Here is a 14970-nt window from a genome sequence, read left to right on the forward strand (position 1 = left end):
AAGGGATGTCCACTCTCACCACTGTTATTTAACATAGCACTGGAAGTCATAGCCACAGTAATTAGAAAACATAAAGGAATGGAAGGCATCCAAATTGGCAAGGAAGAAGTCAAATTCTCACTATTTGCAGATGACACAATGATCTATATAGAAGAAACAAAAGACTCTGCCAAAAAAATGCTAGAACTAATACACGAATTCAGTAAAGTCACAGGATACAAAATCAATATACAGAAATCAGTCTAGGAATAAACCTAACCAAAGAAGTAAGAGATTTGTACTCTGAAAACTATAAAACACTGGTGAAAGAAATTGAAGATGACACAAAGAAATGGAAAAACATTCCATCCTCATGGAATGGAAAAACAAATATTGTTAAATGTCTATACTACCTGAAGCAATCTACACATTTAATGCAGTCCCTATCAAAATACTACCAACATTGTTCACAGAGCTAGAACAAACAATGCTAAATTTTGTATGGAACCACAAAAGACCCCGAATAGCTAAAGCATAGTTAAAAAAAAAAAAAAGCAAAGCTGTAGGCATCACAATTCCAGACTTCATGCTGTAATTACAAAGCTGTAGTCATTAAGACAGTATGGTGCTGGCACAAAAACAGACGCATAGATCAATGGAATACAACAGAGAACCCAGAAATGGACCCGCCACACGCAGAAGAATGAAACTGGATCACTTTCTTACAACATACACTAAAATAAACTCAAAATCAATGAAAGACCTAAATGTGAGACAGGAATCTATCAAAATCCTAGAGGAGAACACAGGCAGCAACCTCTTTGACCCTGGCTACAGCAAGTTCTTGCTAGACAGTCTTCAAAGGCAAGGCAAACAAAAGCAAAAGTGAACTATTGGGACTTCATCAAGATAAAAAGCTTTTGTACAGCAAAGGAAACGGTCAACAAAACTAAAAGGCAACCTACAGAATGGGAGAAGATATTTGCAAATGTCTTATCAGATAAAGGGCTAATATCCAAAATCTATAAAGAATTTATCAAACTCAACACCCAAAGAACGAAGAATGCAGTCAAGAAATGCACAGAAGACATGAACAAACATTTCTCCAAAGAAGACATACAAATGGCCAACAGACACATGAAAAAATGCTCCACATCACTTGGCATCAGGGAAATACAAATCAAAACCATAGTGAGATACCACCTCATACTAGTCAGAATGGCTAAAATAAACAGGTCAGGAAAAAACAGATGTTGGCAAGGATGTGGAAAAAGGTGAACACTCTCATACTGTTGGTAGGAATGCAAACTGGTATACCCACTCTGGAAGACAGCATGGAGGTTCCTCAAAAAGTTAAAAATAGAGCTACCTTATGACCCAGCAATTGCACTATTTTAAGTATTTATCCAAAGGATAGAAACATAGTGATTCAAAGGGACACCTGCACCCCAATGTTTATAGCAGCAATGTCCACAGTAGCCAAACTATGGGAAGAGCCCAGATGTCCATCAATAGAAGAATGGTTAAAGAAGAGTTGGCATATATACACAATAGAATATTACTCAGCCATCAAAAAGAATGAAATTTTGCCATTTGCAGCAATGTGGATGGAACTAGAGGGTATTACGCTAAGTGAAATAAGTTGTCAGAGAAAGATAAATATCATATGATTTCACTCATATGTGGAATTTAAGAAACGAAACAGATGAACGGAGGGGGAGGGATTGAAAATTAAGATGAAAACAGAGGGAGACAAGCCATAAGAGACTCTTAACTATAGGAAACAAACTGAGGGTTGCTGGAGGGGAGGTGGGTGGGAGAATGGGGTAACTGGGTGATGGGCCTTAAGGAGGGCACTTGATATAATGAGCACTGCATGTTAATGCAACTGATGAATTACTAAATTACTTCTGAAACTAATAATACAGTATATGTTAATTAAATTTAATTATTTAATTAAAATTAAAAAACAGTCCCTTCAAAAAATGGTGTTGGGAAAACTGGACAGCAACATGCAAAAGAATGAAACTGGACCACTTTCTTACACCATACACAAAAATAAATTCAAAATGCAGGGGCACCTGGGTGGCTCAGTTGATTGAGCATCTGACTCTTGATTTCAGCCCAGGTCATGATCTCAGGGTCATGAGATTGAGCCTCAGGTCAGGCTCCATGCTCAGTGGGGAGTCTGCTTCTTTCTCTCTCTTCCTCTCCTTCTTCCCCCCCCCCAAATAAATAAATCTTTAAAAACAAAAACAAAATCAGTGAAAGACCTAAATGTGAGATAGGAAACCATTAAAATCTTAGAGGAGAACACAGACAACAACCTCTTTGACATCAGCCATAGCAACTTCTTACTAAATATGTCTCTAGAGGCAAGGAAAGAAAAGCAAAAATGAACTATTGGGACTTCATCAAGATAAAAACCTTCTGCACAGTGAAGGAAACAATCAACAAAACTAAAAGGCAGCCTTTGGAATGGGAGAAGATATTCGCAAATGGCATATCTGATAAAGGGTTAGTATTCAAAATCTATAAAGAATTTATTAAACTTAACACCCAAAGAGGACATATAAATGGCCAACAGACACATGAAAAGATGTGTAACATCATTCATCATCAGGGAAATACAAATCAAAACTACAATGAAATATCACCTCACACTTGTCAGAGTGGCTAAAATTAACAACACAGGGAACAACAGGTGTTGGTAAGGATGTAGAGAAAGGGGAACCCTCTTGCACTGTTGGTGGGAATGCAAGCTGGTGCAGCCACTCTGGAAAACAGTATAGAGGTTCCTCAAAAAGTTAAAAATAGAACTACCCTATGAACCTGTAATTGCTCTACTAGGTATTTACCCAAAGGATACAAAAATACTAATTCAAAGGTACACATGCACCCCAATGTTTATAGCAGCATTATCAACAATAGCCAAATTATGGAAAGAACCCAAATGTTCATCAACTGATGAATGGATAAAGAAGAGGTAATACACACACACACACACACACACACACAGTGGATTGTTACTCAGCCATCCAAAAGACTGAAATCTTGCCATTTGCAATGACGTGGATAGAGCTAGAGAGTATTATGCTAAACGAAATAAGTCAATCAGAGAAAGACAGATACCATATGATTTCACTCATACATGGAATTTAAGAAACAAAACAAATGAACATAGTGGTGGAAAAAAGACAGGGAAAAAAAAAAAAAAGAAAAGACTCAACTATAAAGAACAACCTGATAGTTACCAGAGGGGAGTTGGGTGTGGGGATGGCTTAAATGGGTGATGAGAATTAAGAAGGGCACTTGTGATGAGCACTGGGTGTTGTATGTAAGTGTTGAATCACTAAATTCTATACCCAAAACTAATATTACACTGTATGTTTACTAACTGAAATTTAAGTGAAAACTTGGAAAGAACAAAAATAAAAAGATATCATAATTTCAGTCTGCCATCTATGTATGTTTAAGCATGCAAATCTAATTAATTCATGCATATTAGAAAGTTATGTGGCCTGTGAATTACAAAGGAACTAATAAACACAGGGATTTTTCAGCATTGGTAATAATCTAGCTGTCCTTCTGTTGCAGCTGAAAGATACCATGTTCCTGGAACAGGTCAGAGCTATACATTAGCAGCTGATGTTGGAATACTGAGTAGGAACATCAAAATACTTGGTGAAGATTATCCAGGTTGGTTCAAGGAATCTTTTGGCGCACGTGTCCTGGTCAGCTCATTCTCTCAGAATATGATGACATTTAAAGGTTGGTACAAATTTGAAACATAGCATGGTCTCTTCTATGTTCAGTCAATTCTTAAATTATTCACACTTCTTTTTAGGATCTCATGTGTTAAAAAAATTCAGTGAGTACATTTTAAAGATCATACTGGCTTTATTCAGTGATTCATGCATCAAGCAGTATCTGATCTAGCAGGTAAAAAGGAGCTCCAGAGAGCTGTGCAAAATGAAAGACTTTTATAGGCAGAAGAGAATGGGAACCGGGGAGGAATACCAGGCAAAAAAACCAAACTGGTTGTTGAAAGTTTACTTTCCCTTAGGGGATCGCAGGGGCTAAGCAGGCACCTTACCTAACTAGTGCTGATGAGGTGATTCCTGATGGACTGGTTTAAGATTCCATTTCTGGGAGAGGAACTGTAAGTTCAGTCTCGGTTTGGTGATGTGGGTTGAGCATAATCAACTCTTCAATTTGCGCCGGTTGTCTTGTTTTTAACACAGAAAAATATTTCTTGAGAGGGATTATGTAAGCTAACATGCTACCCTCCAAAAGCAAATCTGTAACATTTTTCTACTCATTTTATCTTCATAGACAATAAAAATTATCAAACTAACAAAACCTTAGGTAACAGCTAGCCCAGCCTCTCACCCAAATAGAAGTTGTTTATAAAAAAGTGCAATAGATCTGTTATTTTTGTGTGAAGGAAAATTTAAAACATATACAAAATTTTCAAACATAGAGAAATGTATAATGAATCCCAGTGTACCCATCACTAGTTACCACAGTGATCAACTTTGGTCAATCTTATTTCAACTGTATGACCACCCACTCTCTTTAAGCCCCTGGGTTATTTTGACACAACTACATATATATTTTTATTGCCATATAGCATTGTGTAAGTTTAAGGTATGCACTGTATTTATTTTGATACATTTATATATCACAATATGATTACCACTGTACTGTCAGCTAACACCTCTATTATGTCACATAATTATTACATCTTTTTTGTGGCAAGAACAATTAAGATCTGGTCTCTTAGCAACTTTGAAGCTTATAATACAGTATTGTTGACTGTAATCACTATGTTGTACATTAGATCTCCAAGTCTTATTTATCACTAGCTGCAAGTTTGTGCAAGTTAAGTTATCACCACTAACTTAGCTCCTGGTAACCACCATTCTACTCTCTGCTTTAATGCATTTGACCTTTTTAGATTCCACATATAAGCATCATACAGTATTTGTCTTTCTCTGACTTACCTTACTTGGCATAATGCCCTCAAGGTCCATCTGTGTTGTAGCAAATGGTAACAGTTCCTTCTTTTTATGGCTGAATAATATTCCATTGTTCATATATGCCTCATTTTCTTTATCAATTCATCCATTAGTGGGTCCTTAGGTTGTTTCCATAACTTGGGTATTGTGAATGAAGCAATCACATATTATTTCATCTAAAAATATTTCGGTATGTAACTTTAAAAGACTTCTTTAAAAATATCAAGAAGTATCAGACATAAAAATGTTAATAATATTTCCTTATCATCAAGTGATTATTCACATTCCCCCAGTTCATTCTTTCTCCTTCCTTCCTACCCTCCTTCCGTCTTTCCTTCCCATCGCTTGTATTCTTTTTGTTCAAATCAAGATCAAAATAAGACCGTGCTGCAATTTGTTGTGAATCTCAAATCTCTGATTCATTTATCTCCCCTTATAGTTTATTTAGAAAAGAAGCTAGATCATCTCTTCTATAGTATTTCCAACAGTCTGGAATTTAGTGGCTCATCCTTAGAGTGTAAGCCTGTCTCCTTTGCATTTTCTATCATAGGTAGTGTAGAACTAAAAAACTGATCATACTCAAACTCCATTTTTAGGCAAGACTTCTTCATAGTTGATGGTATATTTTTCCATTAGTAGACACAATGTTTGATTATGTCTCCGTTTGTGAAGTTAGCAGCCATTAATGATCATTGCCTGGATCTATTAAATTATGGAGGTTTAAAATGGTGATATTTTAATTCTATAATTCCCTCCTAATTTATAATCTAGAATATTTCTGTAAAGAGAAGCTTCCCCAGTCAACTATTTGATTACCCTGAGAAATATTTTATATAGGAAATATAGGGAAAATGCTTGATTCTTTCCTATTATTAGCTAGTTTTTGAAATAGTGAGTTGAGTCCCAGTCATTCTCCAAAAGTGACAGGCATTTTTATTTTTTTGTTTGTTATTAGCGTCATTATAAGCTCTATGGATTTAAACATACTGTATGGTCTAATCCATATATGGATTGTGATTGTTAATCTTATTGATACTGGAAATGCCCAATTGCCATTCACAAATGAAAATGCCCCACCACTGACCTTCGGAACATTTTCATGTTGATGCCTCTGTCCTTTTGACTTAAGTTTCATTAGCTTCTTCACTTTCTGATATGACAAACACATGTTTTTTTGTTTTTTTGTTTTGTTTTTCTGAGCCTGGAAATAAGTCATCCCTCCAAGTAATGCTGGTTCTTTTTATTGGAAACTGGTGTTTGGATCCCACAGTCTGGGTACCAGAGGCCAGTCGTTTATTCTTGACTTGAATGTTTTAGCAGGTCCTCGTTCATAATTCTGCCTATTGCATTTTGCAACAGCTCTATTTTCAGAAAACCTTTATATTGAGCAAGCAGCCATCTCACTATAGCTTCTACCTATTGGTCATAATTTGTCAACAGGAGTTTAACTAATGATGATAATAGTAATGATGATCCTGATATTCCAGGCACTATACCAAGCATTTAACACATATTATCTCATTTAATCTTCATAGTGCTCTGCATTTTAAAGATAGATAAATAGATTATTAGACGAATCAAATTGTTCTGACCTTGGATACTAATCCACACCTTGGAGACTAATCCACTTCAAATCCCATGATGGACTTGTTCCCATGACAACCTTTCCTTGCTTCTGTAAATTGTTTTGTGATGTTAGTAAACATCTATGGCTTTTGTAGGCCAGATGGTCTGTAGTAACTATTTTTTCTCTGTGTGATATTATTATTATATTTTCCACCGTATATCCAATTGCTGGCTCATGGATTTTGAGACAGGCTTTTCCCTTCTAATACAAAGCAACTCTTCTCTAATGCATTTTATTAAATAACAGTTTTTGAAACAAGGAATAGCCCCTGCTGTTTTTTACCAGCCATGAATCTCTGTGCCTCCATTTTCTTATATCAAATATAAGAATAGTAAAATTTCCTAACTCACAGGACGTTGTATGAGAATTAAACCACAAATTGCCTTTTAAGCACTTAGTGCAGCACTTGGCACAGAGTACTCTCTCATGGATTGCTGTTGCTATTATTACTAATCTGTGAAATTGCTTCTTGTCACCTCAGTGGTACTTATGACACACTGATGAGCAGATACTTGGTAATGCATATTCTGGAAAGGATTATGTAAAGATAATGCCCTTCAAATCTCTTTAGATCGTCAAAACTGAACTGTCAGGTAGATTATATCTTGTGCTTTATGTCATGCGTTCTCAACAGGAAGAGTATCACTACCAAGGGGATGAAAACTTATTCTTGCAGGACAAAAAATGTAATTTTTAAAAAGATTTATTTATTTGAGAGAGAGAGTGAGCAAGAGAGAGAGAGAGAAAGTGCGAGCACACATGTGCATGAGAAGGGGGAGGGGCAGAGGGAGAGGGAGAAGCAGACTCCCTGTTGAGCCAAGAGCCCGAAGCAGGCTCCATCCCAGGACCTGAGCCGAAGGCAGATGCTCAACCAACTGAGCCAGCCAGGTGCCCCAGGACAGGAAAATTTAGATGAGCAATAGTTTGTGGCCCTCCAAAGAGCCACCGTACATTAACAGATATATAGTATATCTGAGGTATTAAATTCCATGGAGAGGGGAGGCTATTAGGAAAGAAAAAGTCTAAAAAGGCTCTTGTGGGGGGCAGTGAAAAAAAATTCAGAAACACTGCCTGATTTGGATTAAAGGAGCAAAGAAAAATGAATGAGATTTCCGTGAAAAAGTTGAAAGCAAATTTGCAATTTGGAAAATTACAACTCGTGTAGCTTTTCAAAAATTTTTATTCTGTTTCAAGAAAAAAATATTTTCACTCTTCCCTTCCTGCCCTGCCAGGAAATGCAAGGATAAGTAACGTGGAATTTTATCACAGTGGTCAAGAAGGCTTCAGGGATAGCACGGATCCAAGATACGCCGTAACATTTCTTAACTTAGGACAGGTTTGTACTTCAATTTTCGCATATATTCAAAATAAAATATTTTTTTTTTTATTTTTTTATTTTTTTAAAAAATATTTTATTTATTTGACAGAGAGAGACACAGCGAGAGAGGGAACACAAGCAGGGGGAGTGGGAGAGGGAGAAGCAGGCTTCCCGCAGAGCAGGGAGCCCGATGTGGGGCTCAATCCCAGGACCCTGGGACCACGACCCGAGCCGAAGGCAGACGCTTAACGACTGAGCCACCCAGGCACCCCTGATTTTATTTTTATTTAAGTTTACTAAAAAGTCATATCTTAGAATTGCTAAGGTGATGATCTAATATAACTTTCTTAGATACATTTTCCATCAACTTTTTTAGACTCATAGCAGCATCTGATTTACCCATTTCACACATTTATTTTAAGTCAGTAAAAAAACCAGGCAAACAAAAAGGAGCACAGAGGTGAAAAGAATTAAAGATCTATGATATTATTTCATAACTCCACTTTATTTTGCAGTGATCAAAACTATTTACAAATAGTTTCTATTGAACAAAGTGAGTTGCTTACATTTCTCAAATGAAAAGCATGTCTGTATATCCATGCTTCTGTCAAAAGTGGGAAAAGAGATGTGCTTAGAAGGCTGGTGATTGAAGAACAAATGAGAGAGAACATATTTTTTATGAGAATAAAAAATAATCTTGTAGGTTTGAGGTTGCAATCCCAAACTTACTCGTTGGCTGGTTCCTACAGACCTTTGAATTGTAACCCCCTGCCTAGAGTATCAACTTTTGTAATTAAAAAAAGTCCCTGCTCATCGTATAATAAACTATTCTGAAAAATAATTTTTAGCTCCATAGTGTTTTATAGGTAATGATAGAAATACAAATGCATAGAAAAGTACTTCAGAATTTTTTATCTGCATTTAAATCTGCATTTTGCTTTATTTAATCATAAATTGAAGATATGGAAATTTCCCAGGATTAAAAGATCTACAGGGAAATCATCTTCTTTCATGGAATGTGAATTGAGTATTTTATTTATCAAGATTTGTTTCCTGAAAATCACCTACTTCAAATTTTTTCTTTAAATGTATTTTAATTTTATTTTAAAACGTTCACTGAATCCTGATGTTTTATAGATTCAAGAACGTGGCTCATCCTATATTCGAGGCTGTGCCTTTCACAATGGCTTTTCCCCAGCAATTGGTGTGTTTGGGACAGATGGATTGGACATAGATGACAACGTCATTCACTTTACAGTGGGGGAAGGTAGTATGATAATATTTTTGTCCAAATAATATGCTTTCTGAGACAATCTTATCTGAAAACACTCGAGCCATGCTGTCCAATTGATCTTTTTCAGAGAATGGAAATGGCCTCTATCTGTGCTAGTATGGTAATTACTAAACCACATGCAGCCAACGAATACTTAAAATGTTGCTACTATGATTGAAGAACTGGATTTTTCATTTTAATTGTACTTAATTTCCATTTAAGTAGTTACATGTGGCTTGGCTATCATATCGGACAGTACAACTCTAGAAGAGTTATTTACCAGACCATGATCTTGTGTGAATTATCTAATCATCAATAGTTTAAATTACTGGGCGCCTGGGTGGCTCAGTTGGTTGGGCGACTGCCTTCGGCTCAGGTCATGATCCTGGAGTCCCTGGATCGAGTCCCGCATCGGGCTCCCTGCTCGGCGGGGAGTCTGCTTCTTCCTCTGACCCTCCTCCCTCTCATGCTCTCTGTATCTCATTCTCTCTGTCTCAAATAAACAAATAAAATCTTTAAAAAAAAAAAAAAAAAAAAAAAATAGTTTAAATTACTATGACTTTTTTACTATGACATTTAAAATGCTCCTCACCTATCAGTCAAAAAGATTACTCACAAATAAATGTTACTATTTTATAAAAATTGGGCTTGATTTTAGGAGGTAATCCTTTCTTGAATATCTGTATGAAGCATAAAACAAACTCATTTAATGTATACAGAATTGGTGTTTGTTAAAATCTGAGGTGGATCCTCATATGTGGAACCCACATATTTAACAGGCACCCCAGAAGAGTCTAAAGCAGTTAGATTATTAAAGAGGTAGAGTTCAAAGGGCATACTCTAAAATTTAAGAGATTGATTAGTCAGGCTCGAACTAGAAAAACTAATTTCATGGAAACGTGAAAGACATTCCCCATAGTACTCATTACAAATCTGTACATATTTGGGGGGATTTTATTCATTTTTTGCAGGTATAAGAATATGGGGGGATGCCAACAGAGTTCGAGGAAACTTGGTTGCACTTTCAGTTTGGCCAGGAACCTACCAAAACAGAAAAGATTTCAGTTCAACTCTCTGGCATGCAGCAATTGAGGTAGGGTGATTTATAATTATATAAAATAATGACATAACTTTACAAGAGTATCCTAAATTATGATTTGTAATTTCTTTACAGATTATATACCACAGATTATAAATTCTGTAGAAACTGTCTCAAAATATTATTGAAAACTGTTTCCTCCTTAGATAAAGATTGATGAATTAATAAAATGAGCTAATGAAAGGAGTGAATAAATTTTCTTGAGAGATGTGAGCTCCCACAGCCATTGAATTTTTCTTTGTGTTGATGTCCAGTGGTTTAAATTTACTTACTTCCTTGCTTCTCCAGCATTAATTATCACTTCCAAGTCCTAGTACAGGGTCTTCTGCTGCTCATTGACTGAGTGCCTTGCACATATTACTACTTAACTCTGAATTTAGTTTCCTTCATCATACGGAAAATTAGAATTGATAGACTACAGAATCTCTAAAGTTCCTTTCTCATCTAAAATTCTTATGATTATGTGAGGTTATTTATTCTTATCTAGTATTACTAATTGGACCTTTCTTGGTCCCCATGAAGTTTCTTCAATTACTGTAGGCCATCAGGTGTAGGATGAGATTGCAGGCAAGCAAACAGAAAGTACAGAAAAAAGGTTTAGAGGACATATGGCTCCATCTTGTTTTTTTTTTCTACTTCCTATGCCATAAGAGCCAAAAGGAATTTAAAAAATAGCTCTTTGGGAAGATGGGATAAGGAGTGAGGTTTGTTTTTGTGCAACTAGTAATAATCACCTTAAAGTAAAACTTGAAGGCCTGGAACTTGGTATACATTTATGAGAATGTTCTCTTTTCATCCTATTTATACATGTGAGAATGTAATCCAATGTCAATTCCAAATCTTTAAAGTTTTCTGTATCTTTTGAAAGAAAAGGAACTGACTTTACTTTTATGAATTTCATTTAACTCTGTTCTCTTATCATAATATATCAAAATAAAGGTGCTTACCCTCAGAGCTACGCTCCACCCAGGATCCCACACACAGGCCATCTTTAAATTTCCCGCAGAGGGAGGGGCTTGCCAAAAAGTGTAGTAGCAGTTTCAACCCCAGCAGGGTGGTGCTGGGATGCACGTGGCCCTGCACAAGGAGCAGGAACCAGTCAGGCCCCAGGTTCAGAAACATCTCTTCCTTTGTCCTGTGGGGGTCAATAAATGTAATAAATTATCTCTCAGTCTGTGAGCAAATAACATGTCCAGAAAATACAAAAAATGTCCAGCCTCACTTGTCACCTAGGAGAGGCAAATTAAGGTTAATCTGGATGTTACTTAGTGAAGAACATGTTAAATTTTTAAAGAATGGTAAAATAAAATGCTGGCAAGGTTGCTGTTAAAAAATAAATAAATAAATAAATAAATAAATAAATAAATAAATAAATAAATAAATAAATAAAGGTGCTTAATACTTTAAATAGTTGAGATTTTGACTGTTTTGCTGACACCAGAGGCAAGAATTAAATCTTCTTTGCTCTATACTTTTCATTTTTTTGCCCCCTTGACTGGGCTCGTAAAGTAAAATTGTTTAGTGACTACCTAACACTTGTGTTCAACCTGTTTTTAATATAGCAGATTTTATTTAAACTAGTAAGTGCTTCTACTGAGTCTTATGATCCACTATAATTGCCTTAGTTTTCTCTTAATAAATCAAAGTGGTAATGTAATATAACCAAAGAGTGATAAAATCCTACTAACCTTGCTCTAATATTGGAATTTGGTCTATGGCTTATAATTTTGAATGAAACCCAGGGGATTTTGTGACTGAAGTAAAAAAAAAAATCTCTTTAATGCTGTTTTCTAATGAAATCTAAGGCATAGTGCCTAGTGATGATTTTACACCAAGAACTTAAGGTAATTTCAGTACTTCATTTGTAATGTAACTGTGAATGGGTTGAATAATGAAATTAATTTTTCCTCCTACAGGGTAGTCATAATTAGTTTTCCTATATGTGTCGCAGACTTGCTCTCCCTGTACCGTTGTGTAAGAGCCTGACCCATAGCCTTTCCCTTCTCACTGTACTAGATAAACAGAGGGACCAATACAGTCTTACAAAATAACGTCGTGGCTGGATTTGGAAGGGTGGGATACCGCATTGATGGTGAACCTTGCTCAAGTAAGTCTTTCGGCGCAGAGTCACTAAAACTAAGAAATACCTTGTCCAAATTTGTTAGAAATAATTATGGTTTGTTAGTTCAATATGTAATATCTCCTCCTCCAGGGTACTGAAAGAACTCAACAAGCATTGAGTCTATGAAAAAAAAATGAATAGGCTTTTTTTTTTTCTTTAAAGATTTTATTTATTTATTTGAGAGAGAGAATGAGAGAGAGAGAGAGAGAGAGCATGAGAGGGGGAGGGTCAGAGGGAGAAGCAGACTCCCTGCCGAGCAGGGAGCCCGATGCGGGACTCGATCCCGGGACTCCAGGATCATGACCTGAGCCGAAGGCAGTCGCTTAACCAACTGAGCCACCCAGGCGCCCCATGAATAGGCTTTTTTAAAAAAGATTTTATTTATTAAAAAAATAAAGAATTTATTTATTTATTTATTTATTTATTTGAGAGGTGGGGAAGAGCACAAGTGGGGCGGGAGAAGGGGGTGGTAGGGGGAGGGGCAGAAGGAGAAGCAGACTCCCCACTGAGCCAGGACTTGGGATCATGACCTGAGCTGAAGGCAGACGCTTAACCGACTGAGCCACCCAGGCGCCCCTGAATAGGCTTTTAAAGATAATTTTACATGTTTATGATCCAAAAACTCTAGCAGCCACTTCAGTTCTTGATGAAGCTGGTGTTGGAACAGTGAGTACCTCATCCCACTACCACTTTCATAAAAGCAACACTTTAGAGATACATGTTTACAGGGATATGACACTGTTGCGTGTTTCCTCTTGACAGGAATAAATGCTCAGTATTTGTGCATTTAAACTTGCAAGCATAGAATAAGCCAAAGGACATGAACAGATAGTTCTCAGCTATATTTCTATTAGAGGAGTAAAACTCAAAAATTAACTGAACAACTACTCTTTTGGCAAGTCTAGGGAAACTAGAACATTGTGTAATGTTCTGGCTGATTGAATGACAAAACAATATAACCCCTACAGAGCGGAACAGGGCAATGGCTGCCAAAATTATAGGAGCATTTGCTTTTGCCTTAACATTTCCACTTCTGGCAATCTAAGTAATATTTGCCTCTGTAACACTTATAAAATGATTTGTGAACAAGGTGACTCATCACAACATTGTGCTAGCAGGAAACTGCAAGCTGCCTGTGTCCAATACAGTGGACTAGTTATATAAAGCCAGATATTGGAACACTAGGCCCCTCTCAAAATGAGGGAAGAAGATACATATCGATGTATTGATATGGAGAAAGAAATTTGCAGGATATTCTTAAGTGATAAATGGAGATTGCAGAATATATATATATAAAACAATATACAACTATATATAATTCTATATACAACTCTCTCTATATATATACTGTTTTGTTTATGGTATGTTTTGTGGAAGAAAGGAAAGAAAATAGGAGTATATATGGTTATTTGTGTTTACATAAAGTGACACAAAGTATAAAAGCAAAAAAACCAAAACAGGTGAGTAGTAACAGGGTGACTGGTGACTTAATATTGTATAACTTTTTATAACCTCTTGGTTTTCCAACTAGGTAAATGAATTATCGGATCAAAATAAAATAAGTAATAGAGCTGCAGACTTTACCTCTTGAGAAACTCAGAGGAAATGGGGTTTTCTCTGAAAACTTTATATCCCTTGTACAGCTGATTTTTTTTTTATCTCAGTGTAGTTATTTTTAAGATTCTTTGAATCAGCATTTTGTAAATCAGCATTTTTCTGGAAACTCAAAAATTATTGGGCTTAAGCTAATTTTATTCTTGTGTAAATACATTCTGAAGGAATAAAACAACTGCCAACAAATTTAACTGATTCCTTGATATATACTGTTATTAAATATTTTAGTTCTCAACGGCTTAAAAGTTTTCTTTGACTAAAATTTTAAAATATGTCATTTTTCTGCAACTTCTTTGAAGTGTTGTCCTGGATTTTTTTAAGTCAAAATATGATCCGTGAATATGAATATTTACTAATATGTATATTTCACTGACTATATTGATATTCCTAAATAATTGAGAGTGTTTACAAGGAAGTTTGGGATTTAGAGAAATTGAAATAAGAGACGTCACTGAGGAATTGAGGGTTTAAGTTCCTGGAACGGGGACACCAGCCTATCTAGTGAACCTCCCAGGCAAGTGAGAGACTGGGAGCCGGAGTCTGGGAGGCTGGGAAGGGAACCATGACTCACACTGGGTCCCAGGGGCAACACTATATGGAACCAAGGGAGAGACATGTGAACAGCTTCTTATGGAGAAAACAAAACAGAATCCAGGCAGTTGACAAGTAAAATTTCAACCCCAAAGTATTAGGAAGAAAGGAAAATCAATAGAGGATAGGAGGAATTCAGATACCAGGAGACTTGGTCAAGAGAGCTGGTACTAAGTAACCTGTAGGGGGTGATGCTGCTCTTTATAGAGAAGCCTCCAATATGTGCATGGTTAGGAGGGAATTATTAAGATTGCTGATCTGTTTTGTACGTAAGTAAAGTTTCATAAAAAATCTACTTCAGGTTTCCTATGTATTAATAATGAGTA

General features: G+C 36.2%; 1 protein-coding gene across 1 annotated transcript in view; it reads left to right on the top strand.

Annotated features, from left to right (window-relative positions):
- The window catches only part of PKHD1L1 (PKHD1 like 1), a 154151-nt gene that overhangs the window by 108224 nt on the left and 30957 nt on the right, over positions 1 to 14970 (top strand). The window contains exons 59-63 of the mRNA XM_021688369.1: positions 3577 to 3750; positions 7860 to 7963; positions 9083 to 9212; positions 10190 to 10311; positions 12334 to 12424. Coding sequence (XP_021544044.1) covers positions 3577 to 3750; positions 7860 to 7963; positions 9083 to 9212; positions 10190 to 10311; positions 12334 to 12424 — 621 coding nt within the window. The remainder of the gene's footprint in view (positions 1 to 3576; positions 3751 to 7859; positions 7964 to 9082; positions 9213 to 10189; positions 10312 to 12333; positions 12425 to 14970) is intronic.

Source organism: Neomonachus schauinslandi, chromosome 4 (genome assembly GCF_002201575.2).
Source record: "Neomonachus schauinslandi chromosome 4, ASM220157v2, whole genome shotgun sequence".
NCBI lineage: Eukaryota > Metazoa > Chordata > Mammalia > Carnivora > Phocidae > Neomonachus > Neomonachus schauinslandi.